The 20,241-nt window shown below is 49.8% G+C and overlaps 1 protein-coding gene across 1 annotated transcript in view; it reads right to left on the reverse strand.

The window, feature by feature from the left end:
- Positions 1-16,520, reverse strand: part of ADAM8 (ADAM metallopeptidase domain 8) — an 84,323-nt gene extending 67,803 nt beyond the window's left edge. The window contains exons 1-4 of the mRNA XM_065407479.1: positions 16,469-16,520; positions 9,749-9,858; positions 2,554-2,630; positions 482-560 (exon numbers count right to left, since the gene is read on the reverse strand). Coding sequence (XP_065263551.1) covers positions 482-560; positions 2,554-2,630; positions 9,749-9,858; positions 16,469-16,520 — 318 coding nt within the window. The remainder of the gene's footprint in view (positions 1-481; positions 561-2,553; positions 2,631-9,748; positions 9,859-16,468) is intronic.
- Between the last annotated feature and the right edge of the window lie 3,721 nt (positions 16,521-20,241).

The raw sequence follows: 20,241 nt of genomic DNA on the forward strand, positions 1-20,241 counted from the left end.
GGACTCGTTGTGGACTTGCCCCCCCATGCGTGCAGTGCTGTACAGAACGCATAGGGCAGGCAGGCACATGGGAGGCAGTAGGGTGACTGCCAACTAGATTGATCTTACATACGGGTGTATGAAGGAGAAGGTGAGTGCCCATTTCTCAAACATGTCATGGATCATATGATCAGCTCAGTCCATCTCTGCTCACAGAGCCCCAGCCTGTCATCCAGCAGTAAAGAGGAAAGGATCTGAGCCTCCTCAGCTCCATACCTGACCAATAGCATCTCAGGCACCCACAGCATAGCACCGAGCACCAAGGAAATGTGAAGCATCAAACAATATGTCTTGGTTTGCTGTGAAAAGAACTGGGGGAGACACCACAGGTTCTAGTGAATTTGTCTTGAGAGTCCAAAGCATCAGCGCAATCCCCCAGCCCCAGTACGTCTCCTCTAAGAAACATGCACCAGATCATACAGCACGGCACTTAGAGTCATACCTGAGTGTCTGGCCTCTCAGTGACCTCGGTGCCGTTTTCTGAGTAATAGGTTTCAGTGTAGTGCTCCCCAATCAGTCCCCTGAAAAAAAGAGTCAGACAGTAGCAGTGAGGACTCACAGTGCCACCCGCAGTTCCGAGGGACAGAGAACCACATGGTGCAGGAGGAACCAGCATTACCCTGTACCCTCTGGCCAAATCCTGCTTGTCTGACTCACACCAGTGGGTGCCACTGAAGTCAGCAGTACTGACACTGCTCCCAGTGCCAATACGCCATTGAGGAAAGCAAGCTGGAACTGGCACCGCATCACTGCTTGAACTCCCACCAGAAATCCCATCAATGGTTTCTCATCTTCACACTTCTGATGCATACTATATAGAGGGAGGGGGAGGCAGGATCCTGAACAGCCTCCATAGAAGAAGCTGTTGGTGCTTCTGTTGGGGGTAGGGTGATCAGATCGCAAAAATAAAATATCGGGACACATGGGGGGGCAGGGCATCCACAGGGCTCACAGCCCCCACGGGAGCCATGGGGGAAGGAGGCGCACAGTCCTAGGAAGCAGCGGGTCAGGGGGCGCATGGCCCCGGCTCCGGCCCCTGCTACAAGCCGTGTGTCGGTCGGGGGCACACAGCCCTGGCTCCAGCCCCCCTGCAAGGGGGGGTTCTCAGGGCTGGGGCAGGGAGCTGGGGCTTGGGAGGAGGTTTGGGGTGCTGACTCCGGGAGGGAGTTTGGGTGTGGGATGGGGTGCAGGCTCCGGGCGTGGCTTACCTCAGGCAGCTCCCTGGAAGTGGCGACAATTCCCTCTGGGTCCTAGGCAGAGGCACAGCCAGGCGGCTGTGCGAGCTGCCTCGCCCGCAGGCGTCACCCCCACAGCTCCCATTGGCCGCGGTTCCCGGGCAATAGGAGCTGCGGAGCAGGTGCTCATGGCTGGGGCAGCACACAGAGCCCTCCTGGCCGTCCCTGTGCCTAGGACCCAGAGGGAACTGTCGCCACTTCCAGGGAGCTGCGCAGAGCCAGGTAGGAAGCCTGCCAGCCCTGCGCAAACCGGACGCTGGCAACTTTACAATATTGGGACAAATGGCATCCCGACCGATGTATGATCGGGACGCAGGACAAAGAGTTAAATATTGGGACGTCTAGTCGCCCTAGATGGGGTCATGGAACAGTAGCTGCCATTGATGTTCTGTCTGCTGAATGGTTTGTAAGCAGATGCCTGACTCTCTGCCCTGCAGCCAGCGCTTGGGGAGGGTTCACTGTCACCCAGACCATCACCATAATTTACTGCACAACAGGCTGCAAGAAGACAAAGTCCTTCAAATGGAGTAAGAGGGACAGGGCCAGCAGGTGGGCAGGGACTGGTTTCTCCTGCCTAAATGCTGGAGGGGCAGCCAGATGGGGATAGATCCATGGATCACAAAATTTTGTTCCCCTGCCATCAGTCTGCTAACTTGTACATGCAGTTCCCTTGTAATGAGCTCCACAGCGTACAGTAACAGTAGCGGGAGACTGACCCTTTCCTCCTTAAGAATGGGGGTCAAGAGGTAAATGGGTCCAGCAGCTGAGAGCATCCATAGTATCCCAGTGGAGGCAGCAGTGCAACTGCCAATCACATCTCATACAGAGCTCAAAGCAATTTGAGTAATAGTATCTCCTCCTAAGCTCGATGGGCTGAGGAGATGGTATTTGATGCTAAATAAGAGTTAGACCATTGTGAGGGGGACAGAATAAAAACGTAGGCAGGCCAGGGGCTTGGGTCTGAGGGTGAATAAGAGCTGGGTTTAGGTTCATATCTGATGGTTCTGTGTCAGAAATGGAAAATAAGCCCCTTCTTGTTTTAGATCTGAACCTAAACCATTGCAGGGGCCATTTTCAATCCAGGGATCCAAGTCCCTTTGAAATTCAAAAAGGTTCAGCTAGAGGTCCCAGCTGTTGGCTCTCCTCTAGCTTTATGCCCTGCAATGTTCCATGCACAATCTACACAAAGTGGCCTGGGGAGAAAGCTAGATTTGAAACCTAGAGGCCCAGGGCTTTCAGTAGGGAACCCTGCAAGCCACACTAGCCACCGCACCCTTACTTGTTCTTTTCCAGTCGGAGAACATAGTCCCTCCCTTCTGCACGGATGCTGTAATGAACATGATCCGGATACGTGTTCTGCACGGGGTAAAATAACAACAGAAACTTGTCATCATCGGGCTAAAGAGGTATGAAGTAGAAGATTTCTATTCTGTGTGCTGCGCAGACCTCCGAAGACAGTCACATGGGACCTCAGACTCATCTTCCCTAGCCCATTCAATGTTCCTCTAGTCATATGTTGATTTTGTTGAAATATTCTATTGACATATTTCTGCCCTGCTTTCAAAGGTGTTGTGCATCTGCAGCTCCCCCAGTTCAGGGTTTGTGTGAGTGCCCAGCACCTCTGGAAACCCGGCTATACATGCTTACTGCCAATTTATCCATTACAGACATAGCACAACAAGTGGAAACCAACAGCCAACTAAGTCAGCACAGAAATAATCTCAGTTTGCAAAACCCAATATGCCTTGGATTAAAGAACACTAAAGACAAGTACACTGATATTAAACCAGTGGCTCTCAAACTTTTTTATTGATGATCCCTTTCACATAGCAAGCCTCTGAGTGCGACTCCCCTTATAAATTAAAAACATTTTTTATATATTTAACACCATTATAAATGCTGGAGGCAAAGGGGGATTTGGGGTCGAGGGTGACAGCTCGCGACCCCCCATGTAATAACATTGCAACCCCCTGAGGGGTCCTGACCCCCAGTTTGAGAACCCCTGGATTAAACTAAGACTCAGTGTTCACATCTGGCACAAGGCCACAAGTTGTTGCACAAGGAACTAAAATCTTACTGCTCATCAAAATGCCTTTTTTGGCATTTAATTCATCATTTACTCAAAATCAAGAACCACAGAGTCCCCTGATAACTCACCCCCCTGACTCACTGATATTTCCCCTAGTAAAGTCTTCCTTCTCTTTGACTGATCGCGCACACAGCCTCATTGTGTGAGAATCAACTTTTCTTCCTGTGTGCTCTCAAAAGTAGATTGTCAGGAAATCATACTGAAGCCACTTGGCCTGAAGAAATAAACTCTGCTTCCAGAGTCATTCTTTATTCCTACAAGCTCCTGCAGCGCACAAGACACAGCACCTTTTCACCTAGTAAAACAGATCACTGCCATTAAGTTTCTGGATAGCCCCCCAACTCCCATGTGTGCATAAGCATGGATGGGTGCAGTAAAAGGGACAATAAACAGGCAGCTAGGTCAACTACATGAGTGAACATACTGGACCACATTTCTTGGGAACTCACTTGTGATGCAAACAAGCTGGAAAGCAGCCAAATCTGGCCATCTGAGAAGCCCTCAACAATGGTGTGCCAGACTGCTGGGCCACACCCTCACCTGACCTGGGTGCGGGGAGCACAACAGGGCACAGGGGAGGGGTTATGGCCAGAGTGTGCTGTGCTCCAGCAATCCCCAGCTGGCGGAGTTTACAGCAGCCCCACAAGTCAGAGGACATGTATCTAGGAATTAAAGCAAGGGACCGGGAGTTGGGACCAAGAGTCAGGATGCCTGGGTTCTTTTCCTGTCTGTACCAATAACTTGCTGTGTGACCTTGGACAAATCACTACAGCTCACTGCCTCAGTTTCCCAGTGTGTAAAATGGGGACACCCCCACCTACCCAGTGACAAGAATCGTGAGTTTTGGCTGCTGTTGTAAATTGCTTTAAGATCCTCAGCTGAACAGTAATGCTAATGAGCAATTACACCCTTGGAAGTGTGGAGGCCTCCCTCTCCGGTTAATGGCAGCTGACCAGGCGACCAAGCGTCTCACAGCAGAGTCGCTGGCTAAGGCTCTTCCCAGATGGAAGCCACGGCTGGCGGAAGTGGTGAGGTGAACTCCTTGGGCACCACAAGGCAAACTCAGCAGCTCTTGATTTGCTGGGGTTTGCTCTCAGTTGGGGAGTTTGGCCTCTCCTGTGGGGTGATGGTATAAATTACCACACAACAGTCTGGAATTCCCCCCAGGAAAGGATTGGGGAGCTGCAATCAGATGGGGGCTGGAGTTATACGGAAAGTATTTCTGTACCATAGTCAGAACCAGCTGGGACAGGCAGCATGGTTTTCCTTGTGAGTCAACTGCTCTAATTCCACTGCCTTGTGTTTTTACTTCGGGCTCTTTCTGGAAATGAAAAATCCATTTCTGGTTAAAAAAATAAAAGCCCCTTTGCCTGCTGAGTAAAATGCAGCCAGAGTCACTCTGCACCCTCAAGTGGGCACCGGCTGCAGCCCTGGGAAGTGAGGGGCTCTTCAGCAAAGTGCTGAAGACTGAGAGATGCTGTCACCTAAACAAACATGACGCCTAAGCTGGAGACGCAGGAACTGTCTACGGGGCTTTATGATAAATTCTTCTTAGATGAACGTTAGTGTCACTTTTGGTGTCTGCCAACAAAATGATGCTTTGTTATTGTTGGCAACTTCGGAGACAGAAACCAATCCTTGAGAAATGCAGATCTGCAGAAAAGCCACTGAAGGCACACGAAGAGAACTCTGATTGCAAGTCAGATGGGAAAGGAAGAGCAGTGATCATCTTTCTGAGAAACCACAAGAAATGCAAAGCCATTTAAAAGGCCTGATAAAGCTTCCCCCAAGCTCCTACTTCCAGAGAGCTTTTCCAGTGTTTCAAATGCAGAAGGTCTGACTCAGAACAGTGGGGGACTGAGCCTGGACTCTGGTTAAACTCCTGCTCACTCCAGTGCCTGCTGAGTGAGTCAGGGCAGGGCCAGGGCTGTAGAACTTGGCCTAAGGTGCAGAAAGAGCAGTTCTGGACAGGCAAAAAACTGGGACAGGCAGGCTCAGGCACTGGGGGCTGGACTCTTGGAATACCTCTCACCCCGGTGAGTCAGCAGGAACTCCAGGAGATACACCAGTGTCAGCAAGAGGGGAATGACGGCCCAACAGCTACCTGTGCAACAGCAGGTCAGAGTGGTTTGGTCATTTCTTCACCTGCTGTGAAAGGGACAATGGGGCTCTAGAGAGCACACTGGACTAGATTCTCCAGAGCCAGTGCACTGGGAGAGGAGGCAGGGGAGAGGGGAGGTTTACACCATCTTTCTGCCCCCATTATCTGTGGGCAAACCAGCCCTTGGCACAAGTTAAAGCAGTCTCAGGAGCACCCTCACTTGTGCTGGAGGAGAGCAGCCAACATCATTGGAGTGCATGCACCTTAACCCTGCCCCCACCTCCTCTGCCCTAGAGTGCCCCAGCTCATCATCCCTTACACAAAGGATCCTCAGCTGCTGCCTGAAACTCGCTGGTGTGGGTTGTTGGTTTTTTTTTGCAGTGTAGACGTAGCCATAGAGAATCCCCTGCAAGCCACCCCATCTCTTAAAATGAGGGGATCCAGTTCAGGTGCCCCTTCTGACCACAGCTGTAGCAATATGGCCTGGGGAGAGAGGTGACCCCTAAAGCAAATGTTATTTGGGGAGGAGATTCCACCTTTAAGGCAGAAGGAACAGAGCATGTTGACGGCAGGCTGCTTTATATTTTTTAAGGTATCAGGTTTGCAATATTAAAAACAGTCCTGGGGAAATGGCTGAGAGGACAGCATGAGCCAGCTTCACCATTTGTAACCTGGCCATACTAACCATGTGCAGATAGACCACCCCTCCCTGCACCACTACATCCCACCATGCACTGCAGTCTCTCGCTGTATGCATGTCTTACAGATATTTAACAGATGGATGTACTATTACATGTGATCTCCTCCCTTTGGTACCAACACTGAAGAAAGAAAGGAGGAAAGTTGTTCAATGTGCACAACACAGATGGTATCTCTAAATAGCCTGGAGAATGTTTATTTCACGGACAAGTTTAGGTTTCTGGAGCAAAGAAAACAGATGCCTTTGGGAAGAATTTTTGAAGCTATTTTATCTGAAACGGTTTGACTCATAAGTGAACATGCTGTACCAAGAATTTACTAGGCAATTTATATCTCAAAATTGACATGATCCTTAGGCCTTCTGAGGTGCTAATGTTTGTGCTCTTAAGATATGATTCCTGGTGCTTTCTGAATTTTAAAGACTAAATGCAGTCGAGAAACTGCCATTAGATTATGGTCACAACTTCAGCCTTGCTGACTCCAAGCATTCAAAAACCATGAGTCAAACCCCAACAAAGATAAGACCGGCTTGAAAATCATGAGATTTTTTTCAAAATAATAAAATGTGGATTCTTTTGTATTTGGCTTCTTTTTTCTGAGCCTTTTGGGTTCATGTTTTCTTGCTTGTCTCCACAACCACAAGAACTAGTATCTGAATTTTTTACAAATGAAAACTGAAATTCTCCCACATTCACATAACTCTGGGTGCTGAGGCTTTATTCTCCCACATTCACATAACTCCGGGTGCTGAGGCTTTAAGAAAACACCAAGTATCACGAGACTTGTGCTAAATTGTGAGAGATGGCAATACTACAGAATGATCTAACATCCTTTCTGCTTCCATTTCGTCACTTCTTCCCTTTATCCCATCAACCGGGGTCGGGTCATGTAAGCATCCACCATCCTTGTCTGTCTGCGGTAGCATTAAGGTCCACCTGATTACCATCTTCTTTGATGCGATCCATCCATCACTTCCTCAGGGTCTCTTTCCTACCAGGCTATCTTCACCAGGTCCCCTTCATTCATCCTCTGCACATATCCGAACTGACGAAGTCCCGATTCCTGGATTTTGTCAGCCACATCACGGACTTGGACTTCCATCCTAAAACTTTCCTTTTGACGTCTCTCTCTTTGTGTAACTCCTCTTCTGGCAAGAAGACATCTCATCTCGAACACCTGTAGGCACTGAACTCAGCCTCTCTGTTTTGGCCGTGCTTCTGCACCATACAGCATTACAGGGCACATCACTGTTCTCCACAGTTCAGTCTCAGTGGCGGATGTTTGTTATACACAGCTCTTGAGATATTATTCCACACTTTTCCAGCATTCCCCAGTCTGGACTGGGACTCACATTCAAGCTCACCATTTTCCATAACCCAGACGCCAAAGTACTTGAACTGGTTCGTCTGGTTTAATTCCACTCCATTAAGTTCTATGTTAAGTTTCCCTGTGGCTCCTCTACTGACCCATGACCTCAGTCTTAGTCAAGCTCCTTTTCATCAGATGCCAGCTTAGCTGATCATAACACTGGTTATTATTTTCTCTAGGTCTTCTTTTGAGGAGGCCCTTATTGCTATGTCATCCATGTATAGCAGCTTCTCCCCTTTTCCCACTGACATCTTCCTGCTGAGGCAGTCCATCAAAATGATAAAGAGCAGCGGGCTGAGGGCCAACCCTGGGTGCAATCCAACTTCTACATCAAAGGGACTTGTTCCACAACATGTTCTGATCTCTGTTTTAGGTGATCTATACTGAGCATTCACCATAGCTGTTAAATCCTTAGAAACGCCATATTTCCTCAGCACTGGTGTGAGCATCCTTCCGTCCACTTTATCATAGGCCTTTTCTAGGTCTATAAGAAGCTATCCTGCTGGTGCTTGAGCTGCTTCTCCATCCCTTGCCAATTTACGAACATGGCATCCCTGCACCTCGTCCTTTCCTAAAGCCACACTGTTCTTGGTCAATGAGGGGTTCCACCATTCTTCTAATTCTAGCATCCAAGATACGTTCCAGTATCTTCATCCCATGTGACAACAGCTTTGTCCCTCGATAGTTCCACATTCCTGGATGCTTCCCTTCTTATGTATTGGTACCAGGATAGACTTGCACCAGTCTTTTCTTGCCATACAGCTTCAACCACTTTGATCCATTTCATGACGCTGTTGCCCAAGACTTTCATCAGATCTGCTGTCACTTCATCAGGTCCCTCTGCCTTATTGGTCTTTGTCTCCTGGACTGTATTTCCACTTCCTCCTCTATTGTGTCAAGCTCAGGCACCGCATTAGGATCACATGTTGGCAACACCACAAAGGGTTTGCCTCATTTAAGTGACTCTCAAAGTATTGTTTCCACCTCTCCTTCACTTGTTCGGGTGTTACTAGCAGTCTCCTCTGATCACCATTCACAAACGATGTCACATTACCATCCTCCTTTCTTTTGTGTCTCATTTTTTCAATGCTGCTGAACTTTCTGCCAGCCAGCTGTGGGTCGTTTACAAGCTCAGCGTGCAAATTGTCTAGGGCACTCTCTTTGCCCTTCTTCATTGCCCACTTGGCAGCTCACTTTGCTTCTTTGTATTTGCTTTCATTTATGCTTGATGGGTTCATTTCTTTTCTTTATGCACCATTTTCTTGTTTCGGATTGCTACTTGCACTTTGTTGGTCCACCCCCACTCCTCTCCATCTGCATCATCCACAAACCTCTTCCACCACGGCAATCCACATTCTTTAGAGGTGGTTCCACTCCTCTTCAGCTGATGCCAAATTTGTTTCCTGACACAGATTTCATTCTACCACTAGTGATTCTAATTTTGACCTCAAACACAACAAAAGGTTGCTTTGATTGGTCTCTCAAGAGTGCCATCATTTATGATGGAGATGATGAAGAAAGCTCACACTAGCTGGTGTCATTCGTCCCATAAGGGTCTCACTTTAAAGGAACTAAGACTCTGAGTCTGGTTCTTTGCTGACTGTGCACTCAAGGTGCCTGCTAGACAGATCAAGAGGGAGAGAATTCCTTTCTCTGAACTACTGTGCATCTCCTGGGGCATTCTCTGTTGATTTCAGTATATGTTTGGAAGGGAGGGATGGCCCAGTGGATAGGGTGCCAATGTGGGACTCTGGAAACCTGAGTTCAATACCTGGCTTTGTCATACCCTTCCTGTGTCACACTAAGCAAGTCACTTCACTTCCAAGGGGCTGTGAGGATAAATGCAATAAAGATTATGAAGTGCTCAGATACAATGCTGATTGGGGCCATAGACAGCTACAGTACGCGAGTGTTGTGATCCTGTTTTCTCTGTTCTGCAGCTTTCCATGTGTCTGTCTGTTTACAGAGGCAGTTGCAGTTCTGCAAGGCAGCACTGAGGTAGCCTATTCCACAATGTACATTCTCTCATATTTGGTTATTTTTGCTTAATCTAAAACAAAAGTCAGTCTCTGACTGCTCAGTGCCTGGGAAAGCTGGAACTGTGCATGGCTAATCTGGGGGTTGGCACCAGGCCCTAGTTTAACCACCTCTGAGTCTGGGGTTGTTGGAGCTGGGCTTGTAGTGTCCCCTGATATTTCAGAAGCAACAGATACTTACGACTTGAGCAGAAAGATCTCTCTTCCCAGGAGCTGCAGGCACTCTGTGAGGTGTCACCCTTTCATATTGGGCCACATGCGCGAGTTTCTCCGATGGGCTGGCAAAGACTCCTGTAAAGACATTCAAAGGGTCAGGGATTTCTGCAGAGTTCCCTAGAGGGGTACACTGCTGCATGATGTTACAGGGTGGTAGAGCAGCTGTGCTCAATAACCCCATTAAGGCTTGTTCCTGATCCCAGAGAGGGGGACAGAGCGAGGCTGGCTTTGTAGCTCCCTGCCCCTCTGTATTGCCCTCACAGCTCATTGTTGGCTGATGTTCTGCTGCTTCCTTACAGTATGCACAAAGCATGTAACATCCACCATGAGCCCAAGGCACTAGCAGGCAGCAGTGAAATGCCAAAGATGGACTAGCAGCTCCCCTGTCCTGCATTCTGCACTCTTTGGCCACAGAGCCCTTACCAGATGGTGTCCCCAAGTGAATAAAGACAGGCCAAGCTTTACAAAAGAGAATGAAAATCTTAAACTGAGTGAAAAAATACGTGGAGGCTCCAAGACTACACACGATTATAATAATATTTGTACAAAGTAGGTCTTACAAGGTAACATCTGAAAAATCATAACTTGCTAGTCAACGCTGTCCTGATAAAATGTGTGTGACAACATTGAAAAGTTGTAAGATTCCACTGTATAGTGATTTTAACACATGTTCCAAACCGAGACTGGCAAGCAGGTCTGTCTCAAACAGAGGAATGGGTGCTCTGCTTAATTTGCATATAAGCCATAAATAGAGTAATCAAGCAGGAAGGGAAACGAAGGATACTCAAAGAGGTGAGGAACAGCAGCAGAGAACATCCTTTCCTGTAGACTCTCTGTCTCCTGAATCTCAGCTGGAAATGTTTCCCAAGGGTGGGGGCTGACACTATAAAAATGAGGGGCAAACACCCCAAGGTCCCCTCCTCCTCTCCCTCTCTCTCTATCCATCGATTCACTGCACGAGAAGGGACAAAGGTAGCAGCCATTAACCAGAAGAAGGGATTCTGGTCTAAGAAGTCTGGCCAGTAAGATGATTGAGAATATGTGGTGAGAAAAACTTTGCTAGTTGTATTTTATCTTTTCTTGTAACCATTTCTGATTTTTAAGCCTCATTACTTGTACTCACTTAAAATTTCTCTCTTGGTAGTTAATAAACTTGTTTTATTGTTTTATCTAATCCAGTGTGTTTAAATTGAAGTTTGAACTCCAGTTGAGATAACAAGATGTGTGCATATTATTTCTATTAATAAGAGGATGGACTTTATATGAATTTGTTTTGTCCAGGAGAGAGCTGGGCAGTACAGGACATACACTTCTGGGGGAAAATCTAGGGCTGAGGATATGTTGGGGTCACCCTGTAGTATAACTGAGGTGTGGCTGGCTGGCTGCAGCACATACACAGTCATAGCTGGGAGTGATTTGCATGCTGGAGGCTGTTTGTGAACAGGACAGACTGGAGGCTACGGCAGCAAAGCAGTGTAAAGGGCACCCCAGGTTAGAGGGCAGGGGTGACACAGCTACTTATTAGTCTGTACTCTGGGTATGTCATAAGGTGATTACAGCATAACCTCAGGTTTCATTTTATTTTGTTAAGAAGCCAGTTGCTAGCTTCTTGACTGCAAAGCACAGCTTGAAAATGCGACACCCAAATGTTCGAAAAGCAGAAGGCAAATACACAGGACCCCAAATTTATTATTTTTAAAATATCTCATGATTTCTGGGGCCTGAGTCATGATTTTTTAATGCTTGAGGTTGGCATACTTTTGTTGTGGATTTTGTAGGATGTTTTGCATTTACGCTGAATCAGGCTTTCTGGTTCACCAAGAAAGGAAATGTCTGTGGGGGATAGAAAGACAGCAATCCACTCCACGACTCCTATAGTGCTGCACAGTTCATAACCCCTAGTGCTGCCTAAAGCTTCACACCCTACACTAGAAGGCAAGTTGAGCATCTTCCCTCTTCCCCCCAGCCCCACACACCCATTTTGCAAACAATTTAACTGAGGGACTGCACAAGATAACATCTGGCAGAGCTGATTATAGAACTCAGAACTTTAACATGACACAGCCAAGACTTCAGCCACACTGCCTTTCACAATAAATGTGCCAGAGATATGTGCTTGGCTAGCGAACAACTGAGCCAACTGCTAAGATCACACTGCTCTACCATCACCAGGAATCCTAACCACCAAGAATCTACTGCTACCTGGCCAGAAGTTGTATAACTCACAAGCATAGTGTGCGTTGTGGCCCCCCTCTAGTGGCTGCTCCATATAGAGGATAACAAACTGTTACCAGCTGCTACTTTAGCTCAAGTAGTAGAGATGTGGCTGACGATCTGAAAGTCCAGGCTTCCAGCCCTACTGCTGGTCCCCAGGAACAGCATAGTCCATAGGACTGACTGCATATGATGCAATTTATTTTTCCAGTTTTCTTCTTTATAAATTGGTTTGTTTGATTCACACAGTGAGAAAAAGGCCTTATAGACCCTGGCATGCCACTTGATGGCCACTGTTCACACATTTCAGCAGTGTGACCCATGCTGGCATGTTTGACAGCTGTATGAAGCCAACAGTCCCCATGTTAGCTAGCCATGTTGGTTAGTTACCTTGCTGGAGCACTGGGATCCCCGCAGGATGATGAACAGTAAAGGGAGAGCAGACCACATCGTTCTGCTGGCGCTAAGCAAGCCTCCCCCACAGTGCATTTCGTGCCTCAGCCAGAACCAAAGCTACGCTTCTCACTACCCCTGCCCATTTGTGAGTCACAATCTCACTGCCAGTGCGGGCTCGGTTCTGGCTGTCATGATGAAGCTACTTTCTCTAAAGCGGCAGCTCATCTGGGCTGGATCAGATGGGTACATGAGAGCCATCTGCTGGCAGTACTTTCTGGTCAAACCACAACAGCAGCCTGTAGATGGTACCTAGATATCCTAGCCTGGCTATCTGGATGAATGACTGGGTGACCCAGAAGACTAGCTGGGCTGACAGATATAAACTCAATCCACTCGCGAGATCATAAGAACTGCCCTTTACCACATGTACTGCCAAGGCAGCTGGGAGTGCAGACTAAGAGTCCTAGAGTTAAACAGCTGGGGGGCTGGATGTTCTCTGCAAAGGGCCCACCTGCCCTAGGAAACTGTGGAAAGTCAGACGTGCTTGAGACCATGTGGTTGCTCGCGTTTGGCCTGTTCAGAATGCTTGAGAAGCATGCATTACAGAAGATGCGCACACTGTGTCTTGGAGGCAGGTTCGTACTGCGAACCCCTTTTTACAGAGCGGGTACTGAGGCTCAAGACTTGCCCAAAGCTGCCCAGCAAGTCAGAGGCAGAATTATGATTAGCACTCAGGAACTCTTCCCTCTCGTACCCCACGCTCACGCATCTAGAATAGACCAGAACTAAAGCATCTTTCATGCTGCTGCTATGCCACCGGGGATGGGGGCTGCACTATGACATGGACACAAACTCCTTCAGCATGGGCCAGGCTTGAATTGATTTGTCCAGCCCTTGTACCATGCGGGCCATGGCTGGTGGTCTTGGGTATACAGCAAATGCCTCACTATGCCTGCTGCACACTGAGCTCAGCCACTTTAATAATCCCATTTCATCCAGCCCAGTCAAGGCAGGCCTACCAGAAATGGGGCTGGATGAGAGCTACGTGGCTGAGACACAGCTGAGCTAATACCTGACAGTTGGAAGAAGCAACCAGGAGAAATAGCTATTGCTTGATGGAGCCTGCCCTTTGTCTCCCAGGCTCCTGGGTGCTTCTAGAAGTCAAGGGAACAACACTGGCCCAAAAAACTTTTATCCATCTGCAGCTGGCTAGAAGGCTGTTTTCAATGGCGGAAGCTGAAGCTAGACAGATTCAGACTGGAAATGAGGTATAAATTCATAACACTGAGGGTAACTGATCACTGGAACAACTTACCAAGGTTGTGAGGGATTTGCCATCACTGGCCATTTTTAAACCAAGACGATTTTTTTTTAAGATATGTTCTAGTTCAAAAGGAATTATTTGGGGGCAGTTCTCTGGTCTGTGTTATACAAGAAGTCAGACTAGATCAGTGGGTCAATCTGTGGTCCATAGACCTTGGGGGTGGGGGGGGAAGAGGACAGACTATGTCTGAAATTTTTAGGGGTCTGCAAATTAAAAAAGGCTGAAAACCACTGGACTAGATGATCACAGTGGTCCCTTGAAATCTATGAATTTACTTTCAGGTTCAGGCTCTTGCTACAGGCATCCAAGCCTCTGTTCCCTTGAGGTTGGATCACTGTGAGGAGCCATATGGAAACTCCAGCTAGTGATGAATGCAGCAGCTTGATTTCTGAGGCCTGCTCTTCACACAAAGCTGCACTAGTTCACCTAATGGGGTGGTTCTAAATGGAACTAGTTAAGGCAGTTGAAAACCCCTGTGTGGGCAATTTAGATTTAATTTAAACCTAGCTTGGACCAATTTAAATTGATTCCTTGTTGGACCAATATGAGCCAGGCTTCTATCTTTTTAAAAGTGTGCAAACAAGAGTTAACTAGGCCTGGGGTGGGCAAGCTTTTTGGCCTAGTTAACTCTTGTTTGCACACATCTAGGTGGGGAAATTGTATGCAGGGCCATGAATGTAGGGCTGAGGCAGGGAGTGTGGGGTGTGGCAGAGAGTGTGGGGTGCAGGAAGGGGCTCAAGGCAGGGGTTTGGGGTGCAGGAGGGGGCTCAGGGAAGTGGGTTAGGGTGTAGTAGGGTGCAAGATGCAGCGGGGGCTCAGGGCAGGGGGTTGGGGGCTCAGGGCAGGGGGTTGGGGTGCAGGAGGGGGCTCAGGGCAGGGGGTTGGGGTGCAGGAGGGGTGCATCAGGGGGCTGGGGTGTGGGGTGCAGGAGGGATTTGGGGTGTGGGCTCCGGCCCGGTGCCGCTTACCTCAAGCGGCTCTGGGGTGGCAGGGGCGCGCAGCAGGGCTAAGGCAGGCTCCCTACCTGCCTTGGTCCTGCACCGCTCCCGGAAGTGGCCGGCATGTCCGGCAGCGGTTCCTGGGGGTGGGGTGGGGTAGGACAGGACAGGCGGCTGCCCTCGCCTGTGGGTACCACATCCAAAGCTCCCATTGGCCATGGTTCCCCATTCCAAGCCAATGGGAGCTGCGGGGGGCAGTGCCTGCAGATGAGGGCAACGCACGGAGCCCTCTGCCTCCTCCCCTCCCCCAGGGGCCACAGGGACATGGTGCCAGCCTCTTCCGGGAGTGGCGCGGGGCCAGAGCAGGCAGGGAGCCTGCCTTAGTCCTGCAGAGCCAGAGGGCTGGCAATCCTGCGGGCCAGATTGAAAGCCCTGACAGGCCAGATCCGGCCCATGGGCTGTAGTTTGCCCTCCCCTGAACTAGGGTGTCTTTATGCTTACTTGACTCAAACCATTTTTTAATTTGTGCATGAAGACAAGCCTGTAGCATTGTCTCCCGTAGGGGTCACATTACCACCAATTCATTTCTGAGAGCACTGGAAATTATGCAGCTATTTCACTAAAAAACTGAGGTTTTTAATGGAATAAGTGAGAAAATGTATAATAAACTCAGTGCTCCAGCCCTGTTATTTTGATAGTTAGGTTCATTTATTTTATGTTGTCTACGTAGTTTAAATTTTCAATATGAGAAAGATTTTTATAGTAACATCTGAGGCCTGATTTACACTAGAAAATTTGGTTGGCATAACTACATCGCACAAGGGTGTGAAAAATCCACACCCCTGAGCAGTGCAGTTAAGGCGCTCTAAATCCCTGTGTAGACAGTGCTATGTTGACAGAAGAACTAGCTATGGCCTCTTTGGGAGGTAGATTAACTACAGCGACAGGAGAACCCCTCCCATCGGTGGAGCTGGTGTCTACACTGAAGCACTACAGCGCTGCTGCTGTAGTGTTTTAAGTGTAGATACAAGCTCTTCGAAGTTGGGAAGCAAAGCCAGAGGTTTTAGCAGCTGGGTGAAGCATTTGTGGCTTTCGGTCCTTTGTGGGCAGTTTGGAACAATGGGGTAAATATAAATAAAGTGTTTCTGAAAAAAATGATCAGCAGTGAAATCATAGATAGCTGCTAGCAACCTTTATACGAAAATTCTTGCAATTTTTTTTTATACCTTCCAATGTCACCATTGGTTGTAGCTGGCCTTTGCAAGGTGGCAAGGAGAAAGCCCTCTGGCTAGAAAAGCACCTCTTCTTTGTCCTATGAATGCCGGTCAGTTTTGCTGAAATACACACTTCTGAAAAATCGCCATTTCCCTTCTCTCCCTTGTGCCATTCAGGAAAAGTTTGCCAACTGGCAAAATCATAACCAAAAAACACCAACACTGGACAGCAACCAGCTCCATACCGGCTTGTCCCCTCCACCCCCAAGCCCAGCACACAGCTCCACAACCCCTTACTCGCTTCCCTGGCGGCATGGGGCAGAAATCCCCCAGCTCCCAGCCCGGCAGGAGAATGAACCAGGCAGAGTCCGACGCCCTGAAAGGTCAGCACATGGCCCCAGGTCCCCATTTCTGAGACCACAGCCTTCCCCCGCCCTGCCCTGCCCCGGCGGCCAGTCCCCCACACGGACCGTCCGCCTTCGGGCACCGCATGCCCCGACGCCCCTCGGGAAGCGCAGCCGGAGCCCGTCCAGACGCGCCGCTGCGGCTACAGCCCCAGTTCCCCGACGGAGCCCGCCGCGGCCAGCGAGCGCACTCACCGCGGCGCCCCAGCGCCATGCACAGCGCCAGCAGGGCGACGGTCCGGACCATGGCGCGGCTGCCCCGCGCTGAGGTGCGGAGCGGCGTGGTGCGGCGCGTTCCTCCCTGCCAGCCGCCAGCGGCCCCGGCTCCGTCTGACTCAGCCCCGCTTGACTCAGCCTCCCGCCCAGGAAACTGAGGGGGCCGAGCCTACCCCCCAGGGCCCCTCCCTGGGCCCCACCCCCTCCCTGCACACTGCCCCCCTGCCCCATACTACCCCCGTGCCCCAACTACCCACCCCCGCCCTGCTCACTGCCCCAACTACCCACCCCCGCCCTGCTCACTGACCCCCCTACTCTGACTACCCACCCCGCCTGCACACTGACCCCCCTCACCCTGCTCACTGACCTCCCTGCCCCGACTACCCACCCCCACCCTGCACACTGACCCCCGCCCAGACTACCCACTCCCACACTGACACCCCCCCCCCCCCACCTAGACTAACCACCCTCTGCCCTGCACACTGGCCTGCTGCCCCAACTACACACCCTCACCCTGCACACTGACCTCCCTGCCCCGACTACCCACCCCCACCCTGCACACTGACCCCCCAAGCCCAGACTACCCAACCCCAAACTACATGCTGACCCCCAACCCTTCCCTGCCCCACACTGACCCTCCCCTTCCCTGGCACTTGACTCCACCTTGTACACTGATACACCCTCCCCCATCCCTGGCCCCCCACATACACTGACCCCCTCTCCCAGCTCCTCCTCATCCTGTACACTGATACATCCCTGACACAGCCTAGCCCCTCCCTACCCCCACACTGACCATCGAGCCATCGCTCCTCCCAGTCCGCAGCACTGTCCCTATGGCCGAACAGGGCCTGGGGCAGGAACAGATGCAGGGATTTGGCAGGAACAAGGATGGTGCAGAGGATATGCCAGAATTATCTCCCTCCCACCATGTCTCACCCTACATTGTCCCCACAGCCCCCTATTGGGGCTCTCTCCAACCCCACCCCTGGCCTGTTTCATTCCCCCTATTAGTACACAGGGGCTCATGCGCAGGTGCTGGTGGATTAATTAGTGTTAGTTCGCAGCTGCATTTCCACCATCACAGGCCAGCTCCTTCTCTAAACCCCCACAATGAAGCATTGAGATCCTGGGTAACTAATGCCCCAAAACTCCATTGTGAAGCTGTCATGGATCAATCCACAGTGCACCAGCGACCCCTATCCCCCTCCAGGGATCTCTGCAGCAAATCCAGCTCAGCTAGAGTCCTGCGGGAGGCATGTGCTGGACCCCTCCGGCGCAGTACTCTCAGGGAATATGGACAGACACAGGCAGCCTTTGCAAAACAAGGGAACCATAGATCAGTCACCTGGCTACAAAAGTTGAACCTCTGTAGGTGAGCACACAGAGAGGCAAAGGTTAAATCATCATTCATGCTGGCTAAGCCCAGTATTGCCAATTTCAAGAGATCAAAAATCACAAGTCGGATCCCCAGAAATCGTGAGATTTTTTTTATGAGTGGTTTTTAGGTCTGTCTCTTGATTTTTGCACTCCCCCTGCCCATCCCAGGGTATGTGCTTGTGACAATTAGTGGTGCCCACTCTCCCACATGTGCTGGATAAAGTGATTTTGGCCCCTGCTGCAGGAGCACTCACGCCCACATCTGCCCCTCTCCTGCCCAGCAATTAATCCTCTCCCCCAGTTCCCCAACAGTTTTGTCCCCACCCAATGCCCCTCAATTCAGCCCTTCAGCCTCCATCATCACCACCCCAGCAGTTCAGTCCCCCTACCCCATTGACCCCCACTGCCCTCAGTGCACCCTTCCAGCACTCACCCCATCTGCTCAGAACCCACAATCAATACAGCCCCCTCCCCCACTTCAGCTTCCCTGCAGCCCCCAGGCTATAGTTCAGCCCTCCCAGCCTCATCTCTGCTCCTCTTGGGGTTCTTCACCCTCCTCAGGCCCAGGGGGGCTGCAGTGGGGTCCCCTCTCCCACTGCCCAGGCTGGCAGGGGAACCCCAACAGCAGGCATCCCAGCTGCCCAGGGCTGGGGCTGACAGCGATTTCTCAGTAAAAGGATTAAGCCTGAGTCATGATCTTTCTCAGGATAGAACTCTCAGCCGTGGCTGGAAAAAAAATTGAGACATTTGAGAGTTCTATTGCGAGATCATGATTCAGGCTTAATTTTACTTAGAAATCGCATTTCTCAATATTAATTACTGAGAGTTGGCATGTCTGTAAGCCAATGCCAGGAGCCAGCCGAGCTGTGATGGACTCCATCTCTGGTTCCCTCCTAGTCTCTTTGTCCTTAGTCCCAGGGGAGACCTCCTGAGTCCCTCCAAAGGGCAGCTCTTATTCCACCCACCTGACACTTTTCCCTCTTTGTTCTCCAGTTCACTCCACGGCTAGGTGTTGCTTGTTCGGTCACGGGGGGACAGATCTCTTTGTCTTTCTGGATCCTCTGTTGATTTGGGTTTGTTTCAACCAGTTCTTTAATGATCGCATAATTCCCCCCAAAGTTAGGTGACATACATACCTCCTGTCTCCTGCACTCTTCCCACTAGGTAGCAATGCACTGTACAGAGGGACATTGAGGCATTAATTGAAGTCATAAAAATATTACAGAAAATTCCCATGTCATCCCTGAACTGATGCCAGACTCCAAAAATTTGACTCATTTCTAGTTGGAACTTTTCTGACTTCTCCTTCCAGCCATTGGCTCTTGTTCTGTTTTTGTCGGCTAGATTAAAGACCCCTCTGGGATCAGCTGAGGACTAACAAGACTGAATTACTTGTGCTATAACTGATAACCAGGTCAAAGCAAGGTCATTGTGAGGAAGGGTCTCCCTCACATATGCAGTAAAAACAACCATTGTTACAAGCCCCTCGATGTCAGCACAAACAGCTGAGGAATACAGGAGCAAAATATATACAGGAGTTCAGAGTTGGAGGACAAAGCTGCAGGGTGTAGATGCAGAAACAGAGTTCCTGGTTGGGTCTCTTACTATCTCTACAAAGCAAAGTTCTACAACAGATTGATTTGTGACAACAGAACTGTGTGAATAGCAAATGAATTTCAAACCAGACCCTAGAGCTCAGTACAAAGTAGTTTTATAGCAGAGGTACTAAACGGTTCCTGACTGCCCAATGTTAAAATGGCAAATTCAGGTGGGTTCACGTAAGAACACAGAAGGTGCCCATGCGCTGAGCTACTCTGGCAAGTCCATATAAGGAGAAATACCACTTCCAGTCTGAAGAAGAGGAACAGAAAGCCCCGTGACTAGATTAAAGCACAGCCTACAGATTCATCTGATTGGGGAGAGTGTCTGACCTGTCAGCAGGGGAGATCAGTGCCTGGCCTGGGTCAGCGAGGATCAGGGTGGTGCCTCTGGGCTCCAGCACTCCTGCTTCATGCCACTCACTCTGCCTTGTGAGATAGATGTAGGGTGACCAGACAGCAAGTGTGAAAAATCGGGATGGGGGTGGGCGGTAATAGGAGCCTATATAAGAAAAAGCCCCAAATATCGTGACTGTCCCCATAAAATCGGGACATCTGGTCACCCTAGATAGATGCCTAGTAGAAGCTTGTACACGCTGCAGGGACTGATGTACCCCAGTCCGTATTTGCAGTGACACCAAACAAACCCCACTGTTTGAAAAAGGCGATTAATCAGCTGGACACGGCCTTGGGAGGCCTTAGGTTAACATAGAGAAAAAAAAAAAATTAATGGAGATATCCCATCTCCTAGAACTGGAAGGAACCTTGAAAGGTCAT

This window comes from Emys orbicularis, chromosome 7 (assembly GCF_028017835.1).
Source record: "Emys orbicularis isolate rEmyOrb1 chromosome 7, rEmyOrb1.hap1, whole genome shotgun sequence".
NCBI classification, from domain to species: domain Eukaryota; kingdom Metazoa; phylum Chordata; order Testudines; family Emydidae; genus Emys; species Emys orbicularis.